At 32.2% G+C, this 16,561-nt stretch overlaps 1 protein-coding gene across 1 annotated transcript; it reads left to right on the forward strand.

The window, feature by feature from the left end:
• The first annotated feature begins 1,627 nt into the window (after positions 1-1,627).
• Positions 1,628-11,243, forward strand: AUG7 (nuclear matrix protein). Its single transcript, XM_047322105.2, has 10 exons — positions 1,628-2,039; positions 2,315-2,529; positions 3,019-3,104; positions 3,675-3,736; positions 5,886-5,977; positions 6,084-6,209; positions 7,515-7,605; positions 8,882-8,989; positions 9,507-9,605; positions 10,808-11,243. The coding sequence occupies exons 2-10, from the start codon at positions 2,396-2,398 to the stop codon at positions 11,003-11,005; spliced, it is 996 nt and encodes a 331-aa protein (XP_047178061.1). The 5' UTR covers positions 1,628-2,039; positions 2,315-2,395; the 3' UTR covers positions 11,006-11,243.
• Positions 11,244-16,561: the final 5,318 nt, after the last annotated feature.

The raw sequence follows: 16,561 nt of genomic DNA on the forward strand, positions 1-16,561 counted from the left end.
ATGCAAAGTCAGAAGAATTGTTATTAGATATTTAAATTTTGTGGTGGTGTAATATGTACTATTTCTTACATGGTGGTGTAATACATACTTAACGTACTTACTGAACTGATTTTCTGTATTTCTTTTATGTGTCGTAATGAATGAAACTACTTTTATGTATTTGTTTTATGTACTTGTTTTATGTATTTGTTTTATGTATTTGTTTTATGTGCCAATATTCAGCATCATATGCATTATTTGGTGACCTTGGTGAACAATTTTAAAGCAAATGGGGGACTCATTTCAACATTTTTAAAACATCAGGGGACTGATTTCAACATTGTTAAAACATCAGGGGGACTGATTTCAACATTAATCACTAAAATTTACTCATTAAAATAGTCAATACGTAATACATTGAATTGCATAATTCATCTTACACCTTACAATCTAACTAAATGAACCTAGACAGAACCTGAACAAGGCACACCACAATACACACACAAAGCTACAACTAAGATCTTCATCATTTTCTGCAAGTCCTGCACTGATTTTTCCAGCTGACTTATCCTCCTCACCATTGTGCAATCTTTTTCATCAACTTTCTCTTCAACACACCACTTGAAAAAGTTACACGAGCTGCCAGTTGCAGATCCACCCTGTTATTCACCAAGTTATGGATTCTATCAACAAATGCATCATCAATTCAAAAAAACTTTAACTCAAACGGGTATAATTCAAACCTTGTAACGTGGACAACCCCAGAAATTTCTCCCAGCATTCTTCGTAGTTCTCGCCACTTTGGTTACAGCAACATCACCACAGTAACAAGTAGGGATTATCCCACCTCCTCTCACACCACAACCATGGGACCACCCAGAAGATCCTTTGCCCCAACTTCTCGAACACGATGAACACCCTTCAGAAGAAGCCATTCGTATCCCAAATTACCAATTTCTCTAAAAGTCCTGAAACCCTAACTTCTGATTTCCTAACCTCACTAATATTACCAAATTTACCCTCTCACAGCCACGTATCACCCTCTCTTTGCCACGTCTTACCCACACAAAGCCACGTAATGATACTCAGTCCACCCTGTCAGCTGCTCCGTTAAAAACTTCACGCCGTTTGCAAAAAGGACTTGATTGCACACTTTTTACAAAAGATGGGATCACATTGAACTTCTAAAAAAAGGTGGGACCACATTGAACTTTGGCCCCCTTTCTAGGGACTAAAAGAGGTATTAAACCTAATAAAAATGAACACCTGAGGTAACTCCCTTTGAATCAAATAAAATGGAACTCCACCTAACTTGACAATCCATACAATACCAAAGTTTGATGAATATTTTTCAGGATAGACAAAATTCAGAAAGGAATTTTAATAGTATGTACATGTCGTAAGTTTCTTTCTTTCTTTTCCAACCTTCTTTTCCAATCACTAAAATAATTTTATTTTATTTTGATTTCTTTTAAATTTTTTCCATTTTCTTCCACCGAACTGCTTAGAAAAAAACATACAAAACTTTCCAAAAATCGAGACTTCAAGCACCAAATTCTAATGTGATTTACACCAATATTCATTTAAATAGAGATGAGAATTCGGTTCTTCAAATTTGGTTGGGAAACTAATAAAGAAAATACTATTTATGGAAAAATTTCTTAGAAGCTACCCTAGATTTTCCAAAAAGTTCTAAGAGGGAAACAAAATTAAAAGTTGAAAGTGTGAGGGCAGAATGGGGATCGGATACAAATAAAACTTGAATTGAAATCTTCAGCACAGGAGGGGAGTAACAGAAGCCAGAGCACCTTCCACCAGAAAACAGGGTGTGGTTCGTTATTCATCATTCTCCATGTCTTTGTCCTCCGCATACAAACTCTACTCGTTTTTCTCTGTCAAACATTGACGCTGTTCTTCGTCTGATTCTACGTTGTTCCCCACGCCGTCGTCCACAGCGCCGGCGCGAAACCGGAGACGAAAAACTCCGACAATTCTCAGGAAACGGCTAGATCCTTCGCTGATTCGCACGTAACTTGCGCCACTTCACGTGTTGCCGTCAGGTTTGAAGCAATGCCGTTGCCGGCCTTTGTAATCTAGAGTGCGCGTTGGATCCGTTTTTTGCATTGACTGAAGTCGATTTTCAAATTTTCGCGTCTGAATCGGTCATAGAATTTGATTTTTTTTTCGGATCGTTGTGGAGCTTTTTATTTTTCTAGGGTGGCATTTGAAATGTTTTTAAACTGCAATTCGCTTTGTGGTTCTATTAATTTTCAGATCTATGAACTGATTGAGTTTGTCATATTAATTGACGTAATTTTGTCTCGCTTTATGTTAGTGTATTCTGAGAGGAGCACAAGGACCTGCTCCGTACTAAAGAGGAAGTGTGACAGTAAGATGAAATAAGTTACTGCAGAAGATGGCGTCGAGGCAAATGGAAGAGATTCGGAAGAAATTGGCGGACCTTAATTATCCTAGAGCAAATGCGCCTGCACAGTCGCTCCTATTTGCTGGCATGGAGCGCTATGCCCTTCTGGAGTGGCTCTTCTTTCGGTATCTTATTTTTCTTTGCTTCTGAAAGTTCATTTTTCTGTTTTGTATTTGAGGAAGTTTTTCTTCTCGAAAACAAGTTGATAGAAAATGGAGTTGCTGGGTTATACAACCATTATTATGACTTTACATGGGTTTACTTATGCTATATTGGAACCCCGTCCTGTTGCATATTGACGCAAAAGCTAGGCGTACTTTTCCCACTCCCCTCTTTGTTTTTTTTTCCAGGCTCTACATGTATTGCTTGAAAGTGTTCTGATTAGCTATGCATTCACACCATCTGCCTTGCACAAACCAAGTGAAAAAACAAAACCTTTACCTTTCTGTATGTCCAATACTACTATTTCTATTTTCTACCCTCTTCGTGCAATACTTAGCCCTAGCGATTCCAACATTGTCTGGTTTTTGCCTACGTGCAGCACTACTAGTTACAGTTTTAAGTATTCTTGTCAATGTTAAGAAGAAATTATTTGGTACTTATGCTTACAACAGGCTTTTAGGTGATAAGTCACCCTTTTCTCAACAAAACTTACAAGGGGATAGTCTTGATCGTGATGAGGAGACAGGTCGAATTCAGTGTAAGTCTTCTTATTTTCGTGTTTTTAAATTTCCAATGGCTAGTTCACAACCTAGCATCCAAGCTTTCTTTGTGACTAAGTTTGTGATTTGTGCAGACTTCTGCATTTGTATGTATAGAAGAAAAAAGATGTTTGTGTTGTGTTATCAAGGTTGTGCTGTTTGGTTTGTTATAGCATGCCACTCTAAGTCATCCATCTCTTAATGGTTTAGTTTTCTAGTTCTATTCTGTGTATGTCCTGCAAAAAAGAACAATTTCACATCCTTTTTATGCTGATAGGAGCTTTGTTGTTCCACATTTTGTAAAATATTTTTAATTTGTTCTTTTATGTTTCTGTATAAAACTATGGGGAAATAATCAGTTTTTTTTTTCACATCTAGAGGTAGTACCATTTGAGTGTCAATTTATTTGTGCAAGTTGCTCTGTAAATTTCCATTTTGTCGTCCATCTTCATCATGCAGAATGTATCTCTTTTTAGTTGGTGATTATTTTTGAAATGAATTTGTTTGCACTTTTTGATTGTGTTTTCTTTCTTGTAGTAACTTTGTTTCTCATGAATTGCAATTTGCAGATTTAGCAGAGATTGCTAAGTTTTTGGGCATTACAACAACTGTAGATACGGAAGCCATTCAGGTTAGTCATTTTGATTTCTTGGCTAACTATTACTGAGTTTATAGCTATAAGAAGTGTAAAAGACTCTTCAAATTTGGGCTTTACTTAGTCTCAAAATTAACTTGTAAGTTGAAGATCGCTCAAGTTTTATATGGTAGGACTACATTGACCATATTTTTAGTTGATGTGGGATATCAATAATTTCTGATGGTTGTACACTACATAATGTAGACATTCTTGAGACTGGCATATAACTTTAACAAGAGGATGTAATTAAGATAGTTTAAAGGTGACTGCAATTTTAAGCGAGTTTATAAAAAGACAGACAGCTCGGTGTATGTTTATGGACATTTTAAATTCCATATTTCTGTTTTATGAACCTTTGTAGTTTTTGAATAGTTTTGGTATTCTATTTTTGTTAGAGATCTAGTATTGATTAGTGATATGATATGATCAAATAATGTATCTAAGTAAGGAGAAACCTTCATCTTGTGTGGTAGCCTTCGGGATTGAGTCAAGCTCAAACTTAAATTCGAAGATGGTATTGGATCTTATTCTAGTAGTTGTTGTTGGGCATATGGCCGCTCATTATCAGGATGTTACCAACTACTAATAAACATTTTAAGTCTATAAACTTCATGGTTGAAATGTGTAGCCCTCAGTGTGAGGATTGTGTATGGATATCCCATACTAATTAGGTATTCAGCTAAAATAATTTAAATAAGAGGCAATGCTTACCTCACAAGCAAACTTTTTTGGGTTAAGTTAGATCCAAATTCAAATTATAAGAATTTTTCTATATCTCTTTTTACGTTTTATTCCTTCACATATATACACAATTTGTAATATGGTCTTTCTCTTATTGCTCATAATATTGTACTTATTGATCTTTTCTTTGCTGTTCTCTGATCTCTCAAGCTATATTCTTCTGTTTCATTTGTGCATACCTTATGAATTGTTTTGGTGATGTCCCATTTTTGGGTTATTGCTTTTAGTTCTTTGTCTGTATTGAATATAGTAAAAAACTAGGTATAGGGTTAATCTCCATTGTGTACAAAATACACATAGGGTAATGTATTTATAATAAAGAGAATTTGGGCTAAGCCCAAATACAAATGAATATGTAAATATAACATAATTAATATAGAGACATGTTTTCGCAATTAACATAAAATGCAATATATCTAACATTTCCCCTCAAGCTAGTGCGTACACATCGTATGTATAAAGTTTGTTACAAATATAATTAATTCTCAGTCCCCGTAAAGACTTTAGAAAATGTTGCTAACTGATTATTTGAGTTTACGAACTCAGTCTTAATGTCTCCATATACAATCTTCTCTCAAATAAAATGACAGTCAATCTCAATGTGTTTGGTTCTCTTGTGAAAGATAGGACTAGAACTGATATGACGAGCAACTTGATTGTCACGTATAAATGTCATTTGAGTGACATCTCAAAATTATAACTCTTTAAGCAATTGTTTAAACCAAGTACATTTAGGATAATCATTAATAAAAGTAACAAAATATTGGAAACCTAAATTAGACTTAACTGACTAGATTCTCAAATGTCAGGGTGATAGTGTTTTTGAATTATATGTATATGTACTGATAGTGATGCCTGTTCACTACTGTTTAAAAGAGTTGCCTAGATTAGCAGATGTAGTATATGATAATTTTAATTCTTGTGACTACATTGATGCATTCATGAACAGATTTTAGTTATCTTTGGGGACCATATCTATATATTTTGAGTCAAGGCTTAAAGCAGAAACGGTTATAGGAAATTAGCTGAACTGGGAACTACCTGTTAATGTGCTAAAGCATAGCAATTGATTGGTCTGGTTTTGTCTAATTCTCTTTGTAACTAACATGTACTATTAATCATTAATAGCTAATCCATTGAAACTTCACTAAATATTATCTAATACTAATGGTTTAAGAAAATTCTTGTGTATTAATAAAGAAAGGAGGTTACAGATAGGCTTGCCAGTGGTCTATTTTTCTCCTATAAGTTGTATCCATTGGTCTATTATATTTTGAATATATGGAGAAGAGTGAATATTTAATGTTTTATGTCCTAATCTTTAATGCATTACAGTAATATTCATATATGTACTTGTAATGATTTACCTAGAAGGCTGGTAAGTATTATTCAAATGTGATAGGGGCATGGAAGCTATGAAGACCGCACTGAAATGCTTCGTCTTATTGTAGATCTTGTGGAGGCAACAATATGTGCAGATAATCCGGAATGGAGGTTGTCCACTCTCAAATATTTCTAAGTGATAATTTTTTTTTCCTGTAAATTTTTTGTTTGTAGAGAAGCATTGACATAAATTTGTTTTTTATTCTGATTTCTGTAGTGTTGACGAGCAGGTAGCCAAGGACATTCAATTGATAGATTCCATTGCAGAAAAACAAGCTCAAATATTTTCTGAAGAATGCAAATTGTTTCCTGCAGATGTTCAGATTCAGTCCATATATCCATTGTAAAAGTTTCTTCATTTTCTTATGGATATTTACCTTCCCATTCTGTGATTATTTGAGTAAATATCTTTATTTCATAACGACGATCCCCCATTTGTAAAATTAACTCACCAAATTATTTAACATTTGATATAGGGTTAACATATGTAAGACATTAGGGCATATATTTGAATTGCATTGGCTTGGTTTATGATGCAACATCAAATGTTACTTAGAAGTCAGGGGAGAAATATTCCGAGTGAAAAATTTGAAATATTCCATGATTATGCACAGGAAAAGCAGTATTTAACAGTTTGTCCTCTGTAAATATTAACATTGTGAAAATATAAACTGACGAATGCCAGTGAAAATTTCAGTCTGGTGTCCATAGAGGCAACCTTTTGTTCAATGGAAGATGGAGGAAGGCTAGAATATCATCAAAGTTTTTGCATTAATTTGTTCTTTAGAGCTTTAATTGTGGCAAAGTTGTTGCATTAAATTGTAAAAGATCACCCATTAATGTTTAGTCTCACGCTCGAGATGTATATATCTTGGCGTGAGGGGGTGTTGGAGATTTCACATCGACTATAGATCTCTCACCTTACAAACCGATTTTGTAAGGTTGAGTTAGATTTAAAGTCTCTTTCTTCACAGAAACTAACAGAAAACAGTACAGAACCAGAGCCTTTACAGTACAAGTACACACTTCATAAATAATATAAGGTCATAAATATTTGAAAAATAGGCAATAATAACCACTGTATAAATGATTCTCTAACCAAAATTTAGTAACCATAAACGATGTTATATAATGCACACTAGACTCTGCCAGTGTCTTTTTCTGGGGACTTTCTATTTTTATCATGCAGGGACTGCACATTTTTCATGCTTTATTGATATTTTCGTTTTCTCTGTTTTGAACCTTGTTGTGTCTTGGAGGATACTTTAAACTCTCCTTAATTGTACATTTGCACTTCTGCCATTTGAACTTACTTTTCTTTAAAATGAAGTAAAAATAATATTGCTTTGAAAAGTAACACGTAGTGAAGGTTCGTATGCACACTCACAAACTTACCCATTAAACATATTTAAAATGGATCCATCATTTTAAAGATTTTTGTATGCTTTTAAGATTATTGTGTTTCTTTAAAGTTGGGCACTCAAATGCTGCTGACACTTTGGATTCAGCTTTTGGATTCAATTCATATAAATAATATATGTTCAATTGGAAGTTCAGTTGATGGAAATGGTTTATCTTTTGCTAGTAAAAGAAATTGTCTCCCACGAGAGATTGTAACATTCTGGTTTTTTAATCAAAATATTTTCAGGCCAGATGTCTCTGAGCTGGAGTCAAAGTTTTCTGAACAATCAAAAATATTGTTGAATCTTCAACAAAAAGTTGATGACTTGGCATCCAAGGTTTATTGAACTCCTCAACCCACTTGTCTTTAATAGTCATATGATATGATATCTGTAGCTGGAAATTAATCAGTAAATTGAATTACTTTTTGTCCGTCTTTTTCTTTCAAGCCATATGGTTTCACCTATTTAGTGTACTGCATGTTTGATGATTTCTGTTTTTACCAAATTAAACCTATGATAGCACTGAGTTTTATGTTTCTTACTAAATAGTTTCCAGATACTTATTTTCTTCCTTCATCCTCTTTCTCTGCTTTTCTTCTTGTTTTTTTTTTAATTCTTTACAAGGATTTACTGAAAGAGGACATGAACCAAGTTTGTTATTGATACTGCGTTATGTTTTGGTTTTCCTCTGGTAATCCTCTGCAAGTTGAGCTTCCCTTTAATTGTGACGCATTTCTTGTTGACTGCTGCTATTTCTTTAAATATTATTTTGCTATAGATTTAGGCAGATGTTCTTATAGACTAATCTACACCAAGAGCTACTAAAACTTTACTTCATTTGTTTACTATAATTTAATTTTCTCATGATTTTAAAAATAGTTTCCTTGCAATTGAATTAGTTGAGTCCAAAGATAGTTGCCTTGCAAATTTATGAAAATGGGGAATAAAAAAACACGAGATTACACTTTTATAATTACTGGTGAAGATATCGGTTGGTAATGAAGAAAAATAACAAAATAGTTTTTGGATTTAGAAAAGGTTTTGTTTTCATTTCCTATTTCCACAAATAATTGCATAAATGCTGCCATGCTTTTACTTATTCTCGAAGACTTGTATAGGAAATAATAACAACACTATGTTCTTGTTCTCACTATTTCCTGTACAAATATCTTTGAAGAATGGAAGTAAAATGAAAATAAGGTAATATTTTCATAATATTGTTGCAAAAAATAATTACGACAATGTTATCTTGTTTCGCTGTTTCATGTTTTAAAGGGTCTTGTTTTCATTGTTTCCCATACAAATCTTTAAAATTGGAAACAAAATGGAGACAGGATGACATTTTGGTAATTAGTTGTGAAAATAGGAGATTAAAACAGAAAGTTCTCCCAAACAAAACTGGCCTGTAAATGTCAGTTTTTCTTTTAGTGAGTCTCAACTTTTTGTCTCTTGCCATTTTTGTTGACATTGTGTGCTATTTTTCCTCGTCTTTTAATATCTTATTTTCTAATTATTATTATTGTTTTTCAGGATGAGACTTTAATTTCAAAGCATTTCTGTGTAATACTATCATATATATTTTGATATTGGTGCTATCTTATCCTGTTTGTAGCATGCATACCATCCAGATGAGGAGTATACAGAGGTGGAAGCCCAGCTGAGAGCACATTTGGAGTCTTTCCTAGAAACAGCTAGAACATTCAATTTGATTTACACCAAGGTTTAATCATGCGTTTCTCTAAGATGTTTGCATTCCCTGTCCTATTTATTTGAATCCAGTCAAATAAATATTTAGTAGTACTACAAGTGAAAAAAGAGAGCATGATAATGAATGACGGAACTATCCTTGCTTTTATATGCAACTAGTCAGGTTTTTGTTTATTTACTTCTAAATATCCCATAATTTGAGCATCTAGACCAGAATAGCTGATATCTATGGTGATCTGATCACGGTACTGCTACCTCTGAAACTTGTAATTTTAATTGACATTTATGAAAACCTGTAATTGACTAGGTATAGCTCAGAAATAAAACCATAGCTAAAAGGTGATTTTGATACATTTTACTGATTATTAAATAGTGCTGTATACTTACAGTTCCAATCACTAGAAGGTACTTTAATGTATAAATTTTGTATTAATTTTTTGGTATTACTATTACGTATTTTCATGATATGACAATGCTCTCTAAAACAGTAATTACATCTGGGGAAAACTTATAAAAAATTGCTTGTGTAGGAAATTCGTCCATGGACACACATGATGGAGGTTCCACAACTTCATGGCTTTGGACCAGCAGCCAATCGTTTATTGGAGGCCTATAAAATGCTTTTGAAGGTAACCTTCTTATGCTTGGCATAAATGTTTTTTCAAAAACATTTGGTACTACTGTTTATGTTATTAAAAATTTAAAATCAAGTGAGGCTGAACGTGATTCTAAATTAATCTATTAGTGGCTAGTTACAGAGATACCTATTCATAAAATACAGAACTCCTTTTTGTGTTCTGGTAGATCATCCTTGTTTTATTATTGGAGATCATATATTGATTAGAGATATGACTTAATTATTGTATATAAGTTGGTAAAAACTTCATTATATAATTAGATTTACTTTTTAAAATGATATTAAAGTCTATTCTAACAAGATTTGTTGGACCATTCACTATATCAGATTGTTATCAAAGCACTCTTATGTATATTCTTACGTTTGAGATGTCTAATCCATGTGATGAGATGGTGAGTTGGAGATTCCATATCAACTCAAATATGACCAAATTAAAGTTTATAAATTGATGCAAACATTATCTTGTAAATCATTTTTGTAGGCTGAGTTTGATTTAAAACCCATTTTTTAAGACATGTAGTTCTTATTGTCTACCTCTCTTAATCCCTCCAAATTTTCTAATTAGATTGAATTTTGCTCATTTGCTAAACTTTTTTCTCATCCACTTTTTTATTTGGGTTTGGTCTTAAGCTATTAGCCCTATTTCGTCATGAATTTCCCACTAATTTCGTGATTGACCAAACTTGGCATCAAAGCATGCTGTCCGCAATATAAAATGTGTGCATGTCTGTATCATGCCTTTAGGTGCTTGCAGATGTGAAAGGGATAAACAAGTGGGAGACAGTATATGACAATCCCATGTTGAAGTTTTGGTTGCTTAAAAGTTGATCTAATTCATAGTTATAATAAAAAGAAACGTGGTTTTTTGGCTGATCTGATGACTAAACGATATGTATATTGAACAGTGATTCTTGTGGTATAATGGCGTGATTCAAAATAGTCTTAAAGTTCTGAGTTTGTAATTTGGTGGCGGGTCAACTCCTTTTTCTACCTGTACATGAATAGGCAAAACACAAGCTCTGTAAACTATAGTAGATCTGATTTAGAGTTGTGCTATTGGTTTACACTGAACATTGCATAAAATTTAATGTTGGTATGTTTTTGTAAAGTGAGAGAATTGAGCTGTTAAAGGAACCTATGTTCTGAAAATATTATTGCCTTCACCGACAATATATTTGTGATTATTTGAAACAGTTTTTGGGCAACCTACGGAATCTTAGAGATTCACATGCAGCTCTTGCCTTTGGTTCTTCTGAGACATCTGACGGGCCTTCCTCTGTCACACGAATAATATCTGAATGTGAATCTGCATTGACAGTCTTAAATCGTGATCTCGGAATTCTCTCTGCTTCCATTGCTCGTGAACAGGGAGAGAAGATGAACATTGGATGAAACATGAAAAACTAGTTACTAATCCTTATTCTTTTGATTTTCTGAACTTGTGCATAATGTTCATATTGTTAACATGAAATTGTTTCATTTTCCAGACATATTTAGAAATTGCATGTAAGCAAGGCTCTCAGACAGGGTTAGTGTAAACACGTTGAAAGTCTTAAGTGTGACTCGTAGACTTGACTTGTAATCAAAGAAGAGAATACTTAATACACAAATCATTAAAAAAACTTAGTCAGTGTTCAGGTAATATATATTAAATAATGTAAAATACGAATAAACTAAATACAATATTGATCACCATCCTTCATTAGATATCTCAGCGATTGGTAGGATTTTGCTTTCTGCACTCCAATGATTACTTCCTACATCGTCGTACTAATAAGATTAAAATACCCTTGTTTGTTGCTGCCGCAAAAGCTATTGATGTTGAATTTTTGTGGAGATTATATAACGAAACAGTGTTCTCTTTTGAATTGCTGAATTCGTAATATTTCTGAAATGTTCAATCTGACAAGGAAAGATAGGTGTTTATGTAAGGTTTCAGAAAGCTTGTTTAAGAAAACATCTCTGTGTTTAAAGAAGTTTGTTTTTTAACAGATTTAATATTTTTTGTCTTAATATTTATAGTAATAGTTCAGTTTTTTTTTACTCAATGTAATTTTAATGTTTAAAAAAATAAATTAATATGGTTTGTTAAATTAATGTTGATGTCATTAGAGGATAATAACTTAGTGGAATGACAAGAACATGTGGCAGAGTAATGTAGACATATGGCAGAGTTAACCTTCTCATAAATCACCCTCTCATCCTCATTCCATTTCACTCCAACTCTTGGTGTCGTGGTTGGAGTTTCAACATGGGTGTCTTGTTGCTGCATGGGAAGGTGAAGGACATGTTGGCGGTGGTGAATGACTCGAGCAACCCTTATAATGATTTCAGGACTCTAATACTAGAGATGATTATGGAGAAGCAAATGTTTTTGCAAACGAATTTAGAAAATCCCTTGTAGTGTTTTCTATCTCTGAATTTGTATCATCATTATCATAAGATCATTGTCCAGGTCTTCATGGAGATTTGGGAGGCTCTCTTCTTTTATTGGTTCTGATATTAGCAAAAGAATAAATAAGAGGAAGAAAGAAAATAAAGTGTTTTTTGGTTATTTTTTTTTTACAATTATCCTTTTCCTAAGGTTCCATTTTTGTTTTTTGGAAAATAGGCTTCATGGTGAGGTTTAAGGAACCTTGTGGCCCTTGAAGTCGTCCACACAGAGAAAGAGGGGATCAAGAACTGCAAAACGGGGCGCTTTCTTCTTGCACCTCTAGTTCTCCTGCTTGCACCCTCACATTTTACTTGATGTCAAATATGTCCCTTTTAAATATATATAAATTGTTAAATTAATTAGGTAGGTGTAGTAATTACTGTTTAACAAATTGAGGAAGGTGATATATTTACTGAGGGTGTTGCTCCCTCCATCACCACAGCCTTCTTCCTCCACCTCCTCTTTACTATTTTGCCCCTCAGTAAAATTTTATTTTTAGAATTATTGTTTTTTAATTTTACTCATTTATAACATATTTCACTGATAACCTACGTAGTTCCTTGTATGAGTAAAATATTTTTCTGCAAAGCTCAGTGATCGTGAAAAGAATTATCAAGCAATCTTCCTCTTGCTTTCGGTGCAGTACGTGGTGCAGTGCGTTTGTGGTGTAATGTGTTTGTCGTGGTTCCTCTCCAGGTACGTAGTCATAATCCTTCCAATAATCTTAAACCCTAAACCCTAAACCCTTCCAATAATCCTTCCAATAATCTTTCCAATAATTCTTTAACCCTAAAACGTAAAATGAAAACGAAGCCTAAACGGATGACATCCTTCAACGGATGTCAACATCCGTTTAAGGCAAAACGGATGTCGACATCCGTTTCGCCTTAAACGGATGTTGACATCCGTTTCGCCTTAAACGGATGTTGACATCCGTTGAAGGATGTCATCCGTTTAAGCTTTGTTTTAATTTTATGTTTCTGTTATTGTTTTATTAGATATTTTAATATTTTGATTTATTATTTTTGAATATCTTTTTAATGTATTTTAATAATGTATATTTATATTAGTTTATATTTAAATATTAAAATATTAAAATAATAAAATAATAAAAATAAAAAATTTTAACTTTAAGGATATAATTGGAATTAAAGATAATTGGGGAGGTGGAGGGAGAAGGCTGTGGAGGTGGAGGGAGTAACACCCATTTACTGATCTTGCAACCCAAGTTACTTTCAACTTTAATTTTCTCTCTTCTTCAACTTCAATTTTCTTTTTCTTTCAACGGCGTTTTCGTGAGTTTTTTTTTTACTTCGTTTTCATTCTTGTTTGAAACTTCTTTAATTTTCTTCATCTTCGTTTGAAATAAAGAATATGTATTCATTTCATTCTTCTCGCTTATACAATTGTTTTTTGAATGTCAGATTCAGTATTTATTTTTATTATATCTTTAATGTATTAGATTTCAAAATTCGATTTGTAAAAGTATTCACTAGATTTTGAAAATAAAGTAAAATGTTTTAGTAATTACTGGATTCGAAATTTGGTGGAGAAAAACACTGATTTTTAAAATTTGGTTCTGAAAATAACTTAATTTCGAAATTCGGTTAAGTAACTCATATTTAGGATAGCACCAAATTTTAAAATTCGATTCAGGAATTTACCGGATTCGAAATTCACTTAAGGAATTTATTGAATTTCAAAATTTAGTTAAGAAACTTAACCGATTTTGAAATTTGGTTTAGAAAGTCACCACATTTTGAAATTTGGTTATGGAACTACTAGATTTAGAAATCTGGTTTAGGAACTCACCAGATTTGTCCTTATCTTTTTTTGGTTGTTGTTATTATAAGATTTGTTAAAACTAGTGGTCAACTTGGGAAAAAGATGTATGTATTATTAGGATGTGAAAAAAAGGTGAAAAATACATAAAATAAAAATATGATGTTCAACCTAGTATATCCAACACAAAAAACTATAGTTGCCTTTTTAAATTAAGAGGCAAACCAATTTATAATGAAGATGGGTGGGTATTAAGGGTAATATATGGATATCATAGTTAAAATTCACTAAACAATCATTGCTTGTTGATATAACTAAGAGCCAGGTGAAGCCTACAAACATTTTCCTTACTTTCAATGAAAATAATTAGTGTAATATAATAACAATCAAGCAAGTATGTAATGTAAGATACACTTACAAACGATCATTGAAAGGTTTGAGAACTGAATTACAACAACTAATGATGATGTTAGAATGTGATAAATACATGAATTGGAGTAGATGTGTAGACGAATCTGAGATGGTAAGTGATCTCTTTTATACACATCTTGATCCTGTGAAGTTGTTGAATGCATTTAATATTATTTAATTGATGAATATAACTTACAAAACAAACAAACATCGGTTGTTATTACTTGAGATAGTTGGAGTCACATCAATAGAGTTGACTTTCTCAATTGTCTTAGTATTCTTATTAAGTGAATGACAAAATAATTTGACTTGCACTATGAAAAGTTTAAGAGGATTATTTCACTTGTCTTTGTATCTCATATCTCAACAAAATCCATGATCAACACCTTATCAGTGTAATCGTACGAAATGTCACATAGAGACATTAAACTATAATTGATCAATATATAATTCTGAACAGTGAGATGACATTCTAAAAAATTGTTTAATCTTTTACATGGGAGACAAACTTTATCTCCCTTCGGTCTTACACATAACAATTGCATATAAAATTTAAACAAGTCATCTATCATCATAAAAATAATTAGTAACTCAACCTCCCCACAATGCAATTGCAACATAATCAATATAACTCATCAATAAAGAGATGTCATGTAGTCCTCCAAGATATCCAACCATTTAATCTTTTTATTAAACAACATTATCGTGTCACACAATAATGTTGCAATTTCTCCATCTTCATCATTGCGACCCCTTTTGCAAGCAGATGTCGTTGGTCTCCTAGCTTTACTTTATGCAAAACTCTCAGCTTGGTATGTAGAAGCACCTTATGTTCTTGTGATTTTTATAACAAATAAATTCAAACAAACACTAAAACCAATACAACTAAGAAATAACTAAATTGAACGAAAATAAATAAACAAAACAATAACATACAAAATAAATAAAATTAAAAAAAAACTAACAAAACCATAAGTCATTAAAAATAAATTAAAGAAATATATATATATATATATATATATATATATATATATATATATATATAATTTTAAAATTTGATACTACTTAATCGTCGTCGATAACTTTCTAAATCAAATTTCTAAATCTAATTTTGAAATCTGGTAAATTTCTTAATTAAATTTCAAAATCTGATAATTTTTTAATTGAATTTCAAAATTTATTACCTTCCTTAAATTCGAAACATTCCCTACACCACGTTTCAAAATTTAGTATTTTACTTAACCGAATTTTTAAATTCGATTCTTTATCTAACATGTTTTTCTAAATTCGGTACCTAAAGCTCAAATATGGTTTTTTTCCTAAATCAGTTATAGATTTTTAGTTTAAATATCACATAAATTTCTCATAATATTATCCTAAATAAACAATAAATAATATATAAAAAATACATATTTGATTATTGAGTTTGGCGTGAAAAGGAAAAGGCAAGAGGAGGTTGGAGCTGGTGAGACAGAGGGGAGAATGAAAGAAATGAGTAAAGTGAAAGAGGAAAAGAGTGTCTATGTGTTGTGGGGATGACGGAAGGAGGAGAGAGAGTGAAAAGTAAGAAAGAAATTAGGATAATAACACTTTGATAATATTTTTTTTATAATATTTTAATATCATCTAAAATTACTCCACAATCAATAATAATTATAAACACCAACCTGGACCATCACAAAATGACACGTAAGTAGTGTTAAAATGTTGTCGTAAGTATCTTTATCTAATAAATTAAGAGTGTATTTTGTACTGTGTGGCACTTCTTTTAGAGTGGGGTGAGGAAGTAAATATAAGAGAGAAAATAGGATTTTGGATTTTTACCGTAAAAAGATATGGTCAGGGTTTAGAAAACTTTGGAGGTGCAGAAAGAAAGCCCTAAAAAGAATTACAAAACGGCGTGAAATTCAGCCTATTTGTGTCACAGGTCCAGTTAAACGGACCAAATTCCCATCTCATACCATGATGAGTCTATCTTGGAAAATAAAGTGCACACAGATTCTGGTGGATTTTTTTTTTTAAATATGTATTATTCCTTGAAAAAAATTCTAACTTCTAATTAATCAAGGTCTATGTGTTATTTTTTTATTGGTATACAATACTCTATTTGCAATCATCATGATTTAGTTGGATGACACAATCAATTACTTATTTTCTACTCTATTTCTAAGCATAATGATTTACATAGATGACACAATTGATTCCTTCTTTTTCCTTTTTCTTTTAGCATTAAAAGGTCATTCCTTGGTAAATGCTAGGTTGAGAAATTAATCACTTTTTGTGTGAGTGAAATTTCCTTTTCTTCTTATTTATATTTTGAT

This window comes from Vigna umbellata, chromosome 11, assembly GCF_029865625.1.
Source record: "Vigna umbellata cultivar VRB3 chromosome 11, Vumbellata_1.0, whole genome shotgun sequence".
NCBI lineage: Eukaryota > Viridiplantae > Streptophyta > Magnoliopsida > Fabales > Fabaceae > Vigna > Vigna umbellata.